The sequence below is a fragment of the Plecotus auritus genome (assembly GCF_963455305.1).
Source record: "Plecotus auritus genome assembly, chromosome: 7".
NCBI lineage: Eukaryota > Metazoa > Chordata > Mammalia > Chiroptera > Vespertilionidae > Plecotus > Plecotus auritus.
This window is the reverse complement of record NC_137774.1, coordinates 97358872-97373094: the sequence shown is the minus strand read 5'-3', so window position 1 is coordinate 97373094 and position 14223 is coordinate 97358872. Positions and strand designations below refer to the sequence as shown.

Here is a 14223-nt window from a genome sequence, read left to right as displayed (position 1 = left end):
TTCCAGCTTTAGTTTAATGCCAAAGTTGCACTGGGCCAGCTGTTAAAGTAAGGAGAAGGTTACTAGCATGTCTGGATTATAGGCACACTGTCTTGGGTCTCTTTCATAATGTATTAGAATATTTATTGTTGCCAAGATCCAATTTTTAATTGGCTGGTAGAAATTGAGGGTAGGAGAGAGGGAAAAATTAGTCCAATGATATTTTCCAATTCTCCCAGCTCATACAAGACCAGACCCTTGGTCTAAAGAAGAATCATGTGGCTCCTAAAACATAAAAGAGAATGTCCGCCATTTTAACAGCAGGGTTGATAACACCAGCTTTTAAGAAAAGAGATTCTAATACTAGGTTATTAATTGAAAAAAAAAAACCACACCAAAACAACTTGTATAAATTTCCTGGGAAAGATTAAAAAAAAATTCAAACACTTGTATACCCAGTATTCTTCTAAGTGCTTTATAAACATTAATTCATTTAATCCTCATACATAGCACGTCCAAGAGGTGAAGTAACTTACCTAAGGTCACAGAACTATTCAAGCCACTATGCAGCAATACTTTTTCATAAAGACCTCTCAGAATACACCCATTGATCAGTTGCTTCAAGGCGGGTAGATGGGATGCAAAGAGAAAAGTGACCTGTTTGCTCCACTTCACAGGGATAGAGAAATGGTGATTAAGTCTCTAAACTTTCCCCTCTCCTCACCCTGATTTCTTCTCCTGTCTCCACCTCAGGGACGTCAACTTTCTACCGTTGCTCCTGAATGAGCTAGTGAGCTACCTCCGTCTGTGTCACCTACACACGCACACACTCTCACACAAAGCTATTTCTGTGCTTCAGTGAAACTGCACAAGGTTTGTGATCTGGGCATAAAAGCAGACATCATTTGCTCATTAGAGCTAAGTTTTCAGGACATGCCCCAATTACTGACCTCCACTAATGGCCTGGGTTTGCGCTCGACTGCAAACCTGAAGTGGCAGAGTTCACAGTAGCTGGTGTTTGAGGATGACAGCCAGTGCTCCAGGCAGCTCCGATGAATTGTCCCCAAGGTCCCCGTACATTCACATGGAGAGAGCAAGTCCTCTTGGCTGCTGCCCTCGTGGCAGATCCTGCACATCGGCCGGTCATTGAAGGGGCTGCAAGAGAGGAGGGGCACCTGCTGGTCACTGGGCTAGAAGCCACTGCCACGCGGATGGGCCTCTGGCTCTGTGTCCTTCACCCCTCCCCAGTGGCAGCTGCTCAGAAAAGACACCTGCTTTAAAACCCTAGATCTAGCTTTAGTCAATTTGGCTCAGTGGATAGAGCATCGCCCGAGGACTGAAGGGTTCCGGGTCCGATTCCAGTCAAGGGCACATACCTTGGTTGCAAGCTCGATCTGGGGTGTACGGAAAGCAACCAATTGATATGTCTCTCTCACATCGATGTTTCTCTGTTTCTCTCCCTCCCTTCCATTCTCTTTAAAAAGAAATGGGTAAGGATTAACAAAAAACAAAACCCTAGATCTACATTTGTACTTGGCAGTGGGGCCAGTGCCGTGGTCCTTGAGCATCTACTTTTGCTAATACAAAGAAATGGGGAGTGGCCCAGGGCCAAAAATGAGTGAAAACAAGCAGCATGTTATTTTTGCCTTGGGTACAGATGTAATTCAGGCAAACACCAATTAAAAAATAAAAACCATCCCTCGCCATTAAGGACAGAAATTGCTTTGAAATGATACCAATTGCAATTTAAAAATTGCATTTTTAAAACCTGGCCAGGACACTTGAATACCCAGAGGTCCCTTTCATTTCTGCTTTCAATTGGTGTGGGAGGCTGAGAAGAGGGGACGTGAACTGGCTGCCAACCCAAAGCCGCCAAAGAAGGGCTGTCTGAGCCATAGCACAAAGCTGAGTAGCAGGACTTCCACAGGATGTTCTCTGGGATGCTAAGGACACTAAGCTGAAAGCGAGTAATGAGAGGACACCTTTTACCGAGGTGGCCTCTGTCTAGAGCTCTGCCTTTAACTTGAAAAAATCACCCCTGCATGTTTTGTGGAGGCACCTGGTATAGTGGTTCATGTGGCAGGCTCTGGCGTCTAGTGGCCTGGGCTCGAACACCAGCTTATTACTTACCAGCTGGCTAGCTTTGGACAAGTAACATCATCTCTCTGTACTTTAGTTTCCTCATCTCTAAAATGGGTACAGAGGATGGTGCCTTCCTCATATGGTGATTGTGAGGATGAGAAAAGATAATTCAGATGAGAAGCTTAGAACTGGGACCAGCATATCTACACTAATAAAAGAGAAAGATGCAAATTGACTGTACCTTCATGACGCCCCCCAGCTAATCAGGAGTGAGTATGCAAATTAACCCAACAAAGATGGAAGGTTAATTTGCATATGCAGGCACCACCCCAGCAGCTCCAAGCCTCTGGGCAGCGTGGGAAGGCGGAAAAAGGCTCCGGGCCAGAGCCAAGGTGGAAAGGCAGCTCCAGCTGGAGCAAAGGCGGTGCCGGCAGCCAGGGGAAGGAAGGCCCATTCTTGCACGAATCTTCGTGCATTGGGCCTCTAGTAGTAAATGCTGAATTAATGCTGTTTTCACTTGTAGAAAAATTCAGATCAGGGAAATCAAATAACGGCCATAAAACAGCAGCCACTGGAAGGGTCAAGCGAAGATGACCTCACTTCTCAGTGGATACTGTGTCCTGTATCCACTAAGAGGACTATCTCTTTCTGATTGACATGTTTTTATATTGCTCAAACTCTCCTTTATTGGGCATTAGATTTTAAAGTATGTCATCATTGTATGTGCCAATCTGAGGACCAACCTCTTTACCCACTCTCCCCTGCCTCTTCCTGGCCCCCACAGATGAGCGTGGCCCAGGCTCATGGCCACCACTCTCTGACACCATCTTTGGTCCAAATGGAAACAGTCATAGACACACTGCCGTTTCTGACAGGCCTTTCCAGGGATGATCCTGGGAATGAGTGAAGGCTAACAGGGGACTAAAAGAGAAAAGGACCTCCTTCTCACTTGCCCAAAAGACTCACTCATGCTCAGGGGCAGGACAATAAAGTTTAAAGAGTTGACTTTTTCTCTTTCATTATTAGTGGCCTCCTTCATTCACATTGAGCCACTTGCATGTAAAATTCTAAAACCTTCTCATTTACATTACTACGTGGTGGGAGAACACAAAAATTCCACACACACACACACACACACACACACACACACACACACATGCACACACGCGCATACACACACCGGGGCTCACAAGTCTCATCATTTTAGTGTTGCAGCCTGTTGTTCCCAATCAACCGAAGGGTGACAGGTACACATCAGCTATCTGTCTCAGTTCACAGATGAGCAATGATGCTCACTGCCTCATTGTATTCCGAGTCCTAACAATTGTTTAGAAGCTTTTCAAGAGGTAGAAAAATATATATTGACTTCCTTCCCCACCATGACTTCCCTTTGCCATAGCAGCACAAATTGAAAGTACATGGACAATGCTTATGACATGCATGGGTGTGTGAGTCCATGTCTGGCGGACACCACGTCCAGGCTGAAGGCAACAGGAAATGTGGCAGTGGCCCAGTGGTCCTGCTGCAGGTACATGCTCAGATCTGTGGACCTGTATCTGCACTGGAGGGGTTGGCTAAATTGCTCAGACCAAGGTATGTGGTCCAGGTGTGAGTGACAGACCCACATTTCAGGGTTAGAAGAGTCAGCGCTGATATCAGGAGGCAAGTCCAGTGCGGATATACATGTTACACCCACAGGTCAAAGTCTCACTTACACATTTTGAAAGAAAGCTGGAGAAGCCAGGGTGTACTTATTGGCCAGGCAGCCTGTAGCTGTCAATCGGTCACTGGGCAGCAACAGCACAAGAAGAGAGCTCCAGAGACAAAGTATTGGCCTGGATAAGCCATTTCTGGGCTATTGAAAGCCTTTAGCTTTGCTTTGGTTCATCACTCAGGGGAGACAAGTGTGGGGGTTTTAACAATAGTAAACTTCATAGGGCAGGGTGTGTATGAAGGATCATGGTGGGGGGGCCCATGAGGAGCAAAGGAGGGAGCAATAGAAGAGGTCCCCAAGTGGGGATGTGCCAGAGAAGAGACATGCCCAGGAAGTGGCCCCAGTAAGTGCTCCTATCAGGCAGTGCTGATTGGCATGCACACCAGGAGTATCACTGCAAAGGTTTTGCCCACAAATCCAATTACTTTGGCTCAGTCACCTGAAATCAGTGCCTCCTTCATTCCATTCTAACATAGGGTTATCTTTGTCACTTCCTGGAGACAATGAGTGTAATTACTGTTGCAATGTCAAAATAAATGTAAAGCAAGGGACTCTGTCTTGTGGGATCCTTCCCTGCCTGGCTCTCTGCAAGTGTGTCTTTAAGTGAAAAATGTGAATTTCAGCTTTATACTCTATTGCTATAGAAACAAAACTTGTGTAGTCCCCCTCCCCCACCCTCCCCACTACCACCTCTCACCTGACACAGACCTGAGCACTAATTACATTCCCTTTTCCCCCCATCTGACAGAGTCCTTCGGATCAATTACACGTTCATTTATTTTAATGTTAATTGTGGTACTACCTCTGGGTGGCAAGAGTCCTCACTACTGTTGACAGCAGCTGCCCGTCCTTGGCCGAAACTTGCATGACATACTGCGGCTGCCCATTCACTAGGCTGCCACAATCCTCCACAGTCTTCACCAGGGGCACAGCGGAGCTGGTGCAGTCTGGCAGCACTTCTGGCAGGTGACTGCAGCGGCTGGTTGTCATGGTAACAGACAGCAATTACTCTGCTAATGGCTTCCGCATTCATACAGGATTTCCATCTAAGAGAGATCAGAAAACAGTTTACTTGGGCAGGGTGGTTAATAGGAAATGGAGAATTACAGGCTACCAACATCATCGTGTCATTATTTAATATAAATAACAGGGGTAGCCTAGACGTGGCTCATTATCTTGTTACCATTTAATATGCACGCGCACACACACAGAATTCACAAGAAACAGTGGAGGTGGCTCTGAACAAGACAGCGAGCATGTCAGTGTACATAAACATTAGGATCCCTGCTCTGGGAGAGAGGAGGGAATGATGGCTCCAAAGCCAGATTGGAAGAGAAGATAAGCAGCTCTCCCGCTCTGCACCAGAGAAGCAATAAGTCTTTGTTGACATTCTCTAAAAGTTACTAGAATCATTATTACTGATTGCAACTATTTTTTTCTTGGAAGCAATTTATTCCCCATGCAGCTTCATTCTGAGATACTAAGATTAATAAAGAGAGAGAGAGAGAGAGAGAGAGAGAGAGAGAGAGAGAGAGAATAAAAAGAAATCTAGCCAACTAGCACCTTGTAGGGCAATATTTGCCAAACATGAATCATTCAATTAATGTACAACCATTCTGACTTTTGCTATATCTGTGCTTATAATACAACTAGAGGCCCTGAGCACCAAAATCGTGCACTGGAGCGGGGAGGGAGGGTCCCTCAGCCCGGCCTGCACCCTCTTGCAGTCTGGGACCCCTCAGGGTATGTCCATCTGCCGGCTTAGGCCTGATCCCCTGGGGATCGGGCCTAAGTTGGCAGTCAGACATCCCTCTCACAGTCCCCTGGCTCCTTACCGCCTGCCTGTAGCAGAGGCAGGAGAGGCTCCCCCACCACCACTGTGCTCGCCAGCTGTGAGCCTGGCTTTTGGCTGAGCAGCACTCCTCCTGTGGGAGCTCCTGCATTGAGCATCTGCCCCCTGGTGGTCAGTGTGTGTCATAGCAACCAGTTGTTCTGTTCAGTCCATGTGCATATTAGGGTTTTATTACATAGGATTATCTACTTATGTCTTAAAAATTAACCTCCCTTAAAAACTTAACCTATTTTCTTTAGTCTTAAGTAAAGTTATTAATAAGATGACCAGTTGGATGATCTTATTACATTTTTTTTCCTAATAGACATTACAATAAATATACTAGTATTGAGTTTTGTTTATTAATGTACTACCTAAAATCTATGGACACTGCATTGTCATAAAGGAACACATAGGAGAATGGAGGAAACTGATGAGTGAGATCTCTACTGACTATTAAAAATAATCCATTCTTGCCCTAGCCGGTTTGGCTCAGTGGATAGAGCATCAGCCCACAGACTGAAGGGTCCTGGGTTAGATTCCGGTCAAGGGCACATACCTAAGTTGCAGGTTCCCCAGCCCTGGTCAGGGTGCGTGTAGGAGGCAACCAATCAATATGTCTCTCTCACATTGATGTTTCTGTCTCTCCCTCTCCCTTTCCACTCTAAAAATCAATGGAAAAATATCCTCGGGTGAGGATTAACAAAAACAACAAAAACACACACAAAAAACCCCACAATAATAATCCATTCTTAATGACAGCCTTACCTCCCTGACACATAGTCTATCATGCAAACTGCTAGAAATTCCGTTTCTGATCTGTGTGGCATGGGCTTGAACTTGATCTCAAGTTCAAGGCAGTGAGGCCCACTGGAGTGAGGAACCCCACTACATTCAATATTAAATCTGCATGTGATGTGTAAGAAATAGAGAGCTTTCTAGTGGAATTATTTATGTCTAAGGGTGAGATGACATAGTTTCCCGGTCCATACAGGCCATTTCTGCTCAGCCTGCTCCCCTCAATTTTCTGAGCAAGACACGACCTAGACAGAGGCAGGGTGGTAGGCAGATGGAGTTCGTGGTCAATAACCAGTCTGGATGGTCAAGGCCCCAAGACTAAATGAATCTTCCCCCCGAACCCTAAGAGAATTTTTGAAATTCCTGAAAAGGTTGTTTGCTCCCAGATATATGTCTCTACTTATTACACTTTACTTGACTCCTACAAGTCTGGAAAACAGGATCTTCCCAATTTCTAAAAATATGTGTATCAACTGGACATTCTTAGGATGAGAACGCAGTGTTTCCAGATGAACTGAGTTGACACTGTTCCTCCTAACAAGTACGTGTCAAGCAGGCCTGACCACCAGAGACAACGGACGGGAATGGAATCCCTTCCTATTGCGGAGGTGTCTGGCTCAGCACGCGCCCTTTCCGTGCTCCTTGGCTGCCGTGAGTCCTCCCAGGGTCCGCGGTCTGGCCTCTCCAGGAGCCTTTTGGAACCTCGCAGTGGGGACGGGGCTGTGAACACAAACTCTATTCCGAGGCCTGAGACAGGGGAAGAGGCAGGGCTGCCATTGTCACGACTCTGGTGGGCTTCTCAACCACCAGATACTTACTGAGCATTCAAGGAACATAACTAAACCATCAGCTAGTATAGTTTTGCTTTTTAAATAGGAGGTGTTGCTTTTTTTTTAGCATCAGAAAACCAGGAAGTATATGTGATGGAAAGTACAGAAAAGCACAAAGAAAACAATAAAACTAACTCATAACCCCACCACTCAGATAATCACAGTACACTTTTTGGGTGGCTGTCTTTTTAATTTTTGGCAGAATTGGCAGGGTGGAGTGGATTTGCAGCTGGGGCCAGATAATGTGTTTTTTATTTTATTTTAACTGAGTTATGGTAGCTCTCAGGCCACAGAAAAAAAGGATGTTCAAAGACCGTCTTCTAAAACTATGTCTAATCCTACTCCCTTGACTTGCCCTTATAAAACCCCATTGACATGATTTTAAATTCTCATGACGCCTCACAGTCACAGAATGTAACTTCCTGGCACAGCTCTCTTGCTTCACAAGGCAGCCATAGATTAAGAGCCAGGGGTGTCTTGGCAGGAAAAGCAGACACAGTGACCTTCTTGCCGCATGGAATCATTATGTCTGGGTGCACTTTGAGAGTCTATTTTTGGGTTTTGCATAATTCCAACTCAGAGGGCCAAATGCATCCTCCCTACACTTGATGGAATTGGAAGAAGGCGGAGGAGGGATGCACAGAGTGAGACCATGAGACCAGGGCTGTCAGTGCTTAGGTCTCTCAGGTGCATAATGTCTCCAAGTTCATTTACTTATAACCTAGACTAAGTCCTCATCAAAGGAAGTAGTTCTAAATGCATAACCTCAATTTGCAATGAAATGCCCTTAAAACAATTCTAGAAGTAGCATTTCCTTTAATCTTATTTTATATCTGTAATTTGACTTCTGGATGCTGTACTCCAGTTCACTTCTCTTCTCAAAGACATAAGGGCTATTATCAGCCATCTATCTCATCAGTTTATTCCGTTCACAGTGGGCGCCAGGCACTGAATTGGGCAAAAAGGAACACAAGGCTCCTCTACTTTGCCTCTTCCTGCAAGCAAGCCGTGGCTCTTTCCTCGGGCATCTCGGCAGAACCCTGGGCCCAACTTAGGACCTGGCTGAAGCGAGACGCCAGTCCAGCATGTACTGAAGGGTACACCAGCATATTCATTGACCAGAATAACCCTGGGATTCTAAGACTGGCATATTGAATCTCCATACTTCTAAAAAAACTGTCTTCTCTCTCTCTTTTTTGCTCAATCCCTCTACTCCCACAAAAACAAAACAAAACAAAACAAAACAAAACAAAACAAAACACCCTGTGTCTTGAGTTGAAAATGGAGTGGAAGGAATCACACCGAGCATGGGCACCTTTGATCACGGTCGGGAGAGCTGAACTGGTTCCAGCCCCAAAGAAGTGAGTCTAATCATTGGCTCGGTAGAGAAGCATAGAAGGGAACATGTTCTCCCCAATCTCCATCAAAAGGAAGCCCAGAGGCCTCGATCCAGACGTGGGCAGGAGCGGGCCTTGCAGGCTGCATGTACCAACTGGCATGACGATTGCACCTGGGGCAGTGACAAATGGCCCCTGCATTCCCCTGTCTCATTCAGAGCCACCTGGGAAAACAGCAGGCTGTTGCCTGGATGCTAAAAAGAGCTGAGCTGTGGGTTTGTAGCCTAGCGCCTGGTCTCTCACGGATCTTTGTGCAAAATTTCAAGCACCATTTGACCACTTTCTTATCACTACTGCTGCTCTTGTGAGGAAATGTCTTTCTTGTCTACCCAAGGATTCTGCTCTCTGGGATTTCTCAGGACAAAAACATGCTGGGAGGGAGTGGTGTCTGTGTAAACTTGAAACTTCAAATTGCACTGCTAGGATGGGACCTTTGTTGTCCAGACTTTACACCTTGATGATTTCTTACTCAGGCTGAGAATAAAACATAATTTGACACTGGCCAAATTCAGCAGCACACAGTGGAAAAAGGTAGATGAGAGGGAAACAATAAAAAAGGAGGGCGGACTAAATAAATGAAAGCCTGGTTAGACTATTGTCCCCCCTCCCCCCCACAAAGACAATTCTTTGTTCTGTATTTTTTGTGTGTGTGTCAATTGTTAAGACAAAAAGGACTGCCTGTTAAACTTGACCCCTTTAAAGGACAGAGTGCAGGTTTTACAAAATCAAGAACCCAACCAGGCTGCAGATAATCGCTGCTGCATTTCTGAACAGGCTGCCATTGTAAGTGATTTCCATGGGAACATGACTGGCGTCATGAGGATGTGTCCAGAGGTCAAGGGGGAAGGGAAGGGAAGGGAAGTGCAGCCCTCTTGCCTAAGCAGCCCCTCGACACTCCATAAGGATCACAGAGTTATGGGAAAAAGTGCTGTTCTTTTTTTGTTGTTGTTAATCCTCATTAGAGGATTTTTTTTTTTAGGGGGAATGGAAGAGAGAGGGAAAGACAGAGAGAAACATTGATGTGAGCGAAACACATCGATTGGTTGCCTCCTGCATGCACCCCAACCAGGGCTGGGGAGGAGCCTGCAACCAACGTATGTGCCCTTAATTGGAATCGAACCCGGGACCCTTCGATCTGCAGGCTGTCGCTCTAACCACTGAGAAAAACTGGCTAGGGCTGTTTTTTGTTTATTATTTTTATTGATTCCAGAGAGGAAGGGAAGAGGGAGAGAGAAATATCAATGATGGGAGAGAATCATTGATTGACTGCCTCCTGCACCTCCCCAATGGAGATGGAACCCTCAACCCGGGCATGTGCCTTAAACAGGAATCGAACCATGACCTCCTGGCTCATAGGTCGACGCTCAACCATTGACCCATGCAGTTGGGCAAAAAGCTCTGTTCTTAAAGGTAGGACATCCAACCCTGCACCCTGGTTCACTACTCTTGAGAGTAAATCACTCTGTCTCTCAGACTTTGTTGAGATTTCTTGCACATTTGAAATTAGGGTACTAATACTCCCTGAGCCACTCATCTGAGGCCTAAAATAACATGATACTTGTGAACGTGCTTTGTAAATTGCAACAAGCCCTGCACAGAGAAAGCTGTATTTTATTACTACGTTAAGCTTATTTTCTGCTCTTCTTCTGGCCTGGGATGCATCTCGTTTCTGATCCCCATGGCTGGTTGACTCCTACAACACGGCACCTTTTGGAACACACTTGAGCCCTGCCAATGGGTCACTCCATCTGTCTTAGAGGGGGAGCAAAAAGGGAGTCTCTTCTTTGCATACCAACTTCTTCTCCTTTCCCTTAGCTTTGTCTTCTTCATATCCCTGAGCACACGTTTCATTTTTCCATGAAAATGTTTAGTAAAGATATATGATGGCCATAGGTGGTTTGGCTCAGTGGTTGAGCATCGCCCTTGGACTGAAGGGTTCCGGGTTTGATTCTGGTCAAGGGCATGCACCTCTGTTGCAGGCTTCATCCATGGCCCTGGTCTCGGTTTGTGGTGTGAGGCAACCAAATGATGTGTCTCTCACATCAATGTTTCTCTCTCTCTCTCTCTCTCTCTCTCTCTCTCTCTCTCTCTCTCCCTCCCTTTCTTTCACTCTCTCTAAAAGTCAATGGAAAAATATCCTTGGGTGAGGATTAACAAAAGAACAAATAAACAAAAAAGATATATGATGAAAAGCTATTAGGTTTAAGATACTTTGGTCTAGTTGTTACAGCAGCTACCATTATCTTAGCTAGTCTAGCATGTGATAAATACACTAGAAAATAAAACACAAGCCTCTCTCAAGTGCCTTTTCAGGCTTGCTTCTATCAGAACTGTATTTCCAGTGCCAAGTCAACTTTAATCTCTTAGATGTAGGATGAGAAGGTTGTGTGCCAGCTGGCACTAACCTGGTCATATGGGCTGCCCAGGCAATGGCCTGAGCAGGCCCAAGTTTGGATTGGCAGTCTGGATCAAGACTGCATTTCCAAATGCAACTCTAAATGCCAACTCCAGAGATTTTAAGAAGCGGGCTTCTCAGCTTCCAGTATGTCCTGGGAGGGTCCCGTGACACCTCCACATCCAGAGTTGATCAACAAAGAAAATCAAAGGAGCTAATTGATTTATTAATTCATTCATCCATTAAAAAATGTTTTTTGAAAACTTACTAAGTTTTCCTGGGAAATGCCTGGTGGTATAGAGTCCAGCATTTCAAGTCCTGCTTTACACTTCCCAGGCATAGGCCACTAAATGGTCTGGAGTGGTCCCTAGACCCTCCCAGGGCTGCGGAGTTGAGGACACGGCACCAGCAGTCGTGTCCTGCTAGTTCAGGGAAAACCACCAGATGCCTTAAACTGGGGGGAATGAAACTGCAGAACCATGGAAGGGCGAGATGTCTTTCTGCTCCATCAAAGCTGTACTTTATTAACACTGGTCCAGGATTCAGAAGCCTGACCTTACTTTTACACAAGTAAATCTGCTTCCAAAAGGATTTCTACACTATCCCTTAGCTTGCTTCAAGGATTCGCATGCTCAGGGAGCGAGGCCTCCTCTAATGAGACCAATGAATGGGTGATACAAGTCGGTTGGTGATGGAAATGGGGAAAAAATAGCAATAATGGTCTGTCCAGGAAATTTCCCCTCTGAGTTAGATTTTTAGGCTCTGAATTCTAAGAAGAGTCTCTGAGAATAGGAATGCTCTTTGAGAGAACATTTCTTTGGCTTTTCAGGCATGTTATAACCAGACAGTGCGCTGCATGGCTGATGAACTGACTGAGAGTATTCTGAATGTTCAGAGAAAATGAAGGCAGGCAGGAAATCGCATACTGACCTTGCTTTCCAATGAAAATGGAGCAAACGACTAATTTCAAAACCATTAACATGTAAAAGTGGCATATTTCTTCCGAGAACAGGGCACAAAGGCTCTCCAAGGAGATTGCCGGGACATGATTGCCAGCAACATTTAAGTTTTCAAAAACACGCCAAGGAGGCTATTCACTAAGAATGTGCAGTAGCAAAGTAGCTGCTTCATTAAACTTAAATAGCTGCGGCAGGGCTGTGCTTACAGACCCACGCTACCAAATTATACATTTCTTTTCTGGATGCTTCACTGACCTCATTATGTAGAGCGAAGAATTTGTCATTTCAAATAAAGTGACCATCCACGTCTTTATAAACATGACCGTCAGGCGCTTGATAAGTCTGCAAGTGAAACACTGGCTGGCCCAATGAATTAAAAAAACACACACACAACAAGACACAACCCATACACAAACTCTGCTCTTGACTGTCTCATTTATCTCTGCTACGTGCTCACTGTCACACTTACAGAGCAGAATAAGCAGGTGAAATGCCCGTTTCTGAGCATGACAGAGGTTTTGATTTGGGATAATGGCCCTTTCTTGAGGAATGTGTAAACACCCATGATGAACTCTGGGAAGAAAGAAAAAAAAAAAAAAAATCCAGACCAGCACCAGACAAGTTGGATCTGTAGAGAATTACCGTAACACATTCCCAGTGTACTATTTGAAACATATCTAGAGTTATTTATCACTTTTCATCCAGGTCATTAATTCTGATTCTCAGTCACAGAAATATCAGACTAATCTTTTTTTTCCCATTTATAATTAATATATTTTCTTTTCCTCCAGGTACAATCTCTAGTTCTGCTAAAGGCAAATCAAGCAACAATTATTGTATTTACACATACTTTTCCCTCTCAAGCAGTACTCATAAAATTAATTCAGATATTGGAAGCTATCCATTTTTTTCATTTAATTTTAATTATATAGATGAAAATGGCAATTAAAAATCCCACAACAACACCGTATGTTCAAAGACACAGCGACAGCTGAATTACACTTGTAAATAACAACTAGCTCCTACACAGAGCCTGCTGAGCCCAGGATCTGGTGGGGGAATGGAGCTTCACGGATGAGTTCCGGGAGCTTGGGAACAATCAGGGCATATCAGAAAAGTTTAAAAGTCAAGTTTAAAAAAAAGAGGAGAGCAGGCAAAATAGAATGAAATGTTCATGGCACATTGCTTGGAGACAAGAAAAAAACGTGTATTCTTCAAATGATATTCAGTGTGTCCAGCATGAGGAAAGGTGTGGAGGGTATGGCCTGCTGACCAGGGTATCTAATAACACAGGAGAAAAACATTTCAGCTGCAAATGAGAGCTGAACATGTTCTACAAACTGGAAGTTCCTAATTTGTGGTCGGGTTCAGACACATTTTCTACTAGCATTTAAGTGAATGTCCCCTAGTAAGGAAGTTGATTTGGGGCCCAGTCTAAGCTGTATCTCACTCTCCTTTGCACAAACAACCCAGTACCAGCAATACAGAATTGCTAATTCTTAACCCCACCTCACACCGTACCCTGGAATAAAGCCAACTGCCGGTTTATCTTAAACCAGGGTTCCTTGGGGGCTTTTCCCATCTGCATTTCACCAAGAGCATTCATTAGGAAGTTGAAGTAGGAAGTCGTAGTCTTGCCCTCTCACAGGGCAGTATCCAAGCTCTGCCTCCCACCAGGCTGGGGACAGGGAACCTCTGCAGTGCTTTCAGGCCTGGGATGTTCCAAGAGACGTTTGGGGGCGTTACCCTTCATATACTTGCAAGGAAAACCAAAGTTATTCACCTTGCCAAGGGATATTAAGGAAATGCAGAGCAAAGTCTAAAGCTCTTTGGATTTTGCTTTTTAGCCCTGTCGTTGGCATTACAGACTCTGTATCATATGTTTCAATTACTAAAATCTGCCAAACCTCATATTCTTTCACACATGGTCTGGAGGCCTGTCAGAGTCTCTGGGTGCTTCTGCATTGCCTTTTCACATCTGTGGTTTGGGATTCAGGGGCCCCTAGGGAGCCTTTGGGGGAGAGGGGACACAGCTCTGGTTTTATTTTATTTTATTTTATTTTTATTTATTTAATTTAATTTAATAAATCTTTATCGTTCAGATTATTACAATTGTTCCTCTTTTTCCCCCATAGCTCCCCTCCACCCGGTTCCCACCCCACCCTCTACCCTTACTCCCCGCCACTGTCCTCATCCATAGGTGTATGACTTTTGTCCATTCTCTTCCCGCACCCCCCA

General features: G+C 44.9%; 1 protein-coding gene across 1 annotated transcript in view; it reads right to left on the bottom strand.

The window, feature by feature from the left end:
* The window catches only part of MARCHF3 (membrane associated ring-CH-type finger 3), a 145947-nt gene that overhangs the window by 35650 nt on the left and 96074 nt on the right, over positions 1–14223 (bottom strand). The window contains exons 2-3 of the mRNA XM_080681487.1: positions 4578–4821; positions 930–1134 (exon numbers count right to left, since the gene is read on the bottom strand). Coding sequence (XP_080537613.1) covers positions 930–1134; positions 4578–4765 — 393 coding nt within the window. The 5' untranslated portion in view covers positions 4766–4821. The remainder of the gene's footprint in view (positions 1–929; positions 1135–4577; positions 4822–14223) is intronic.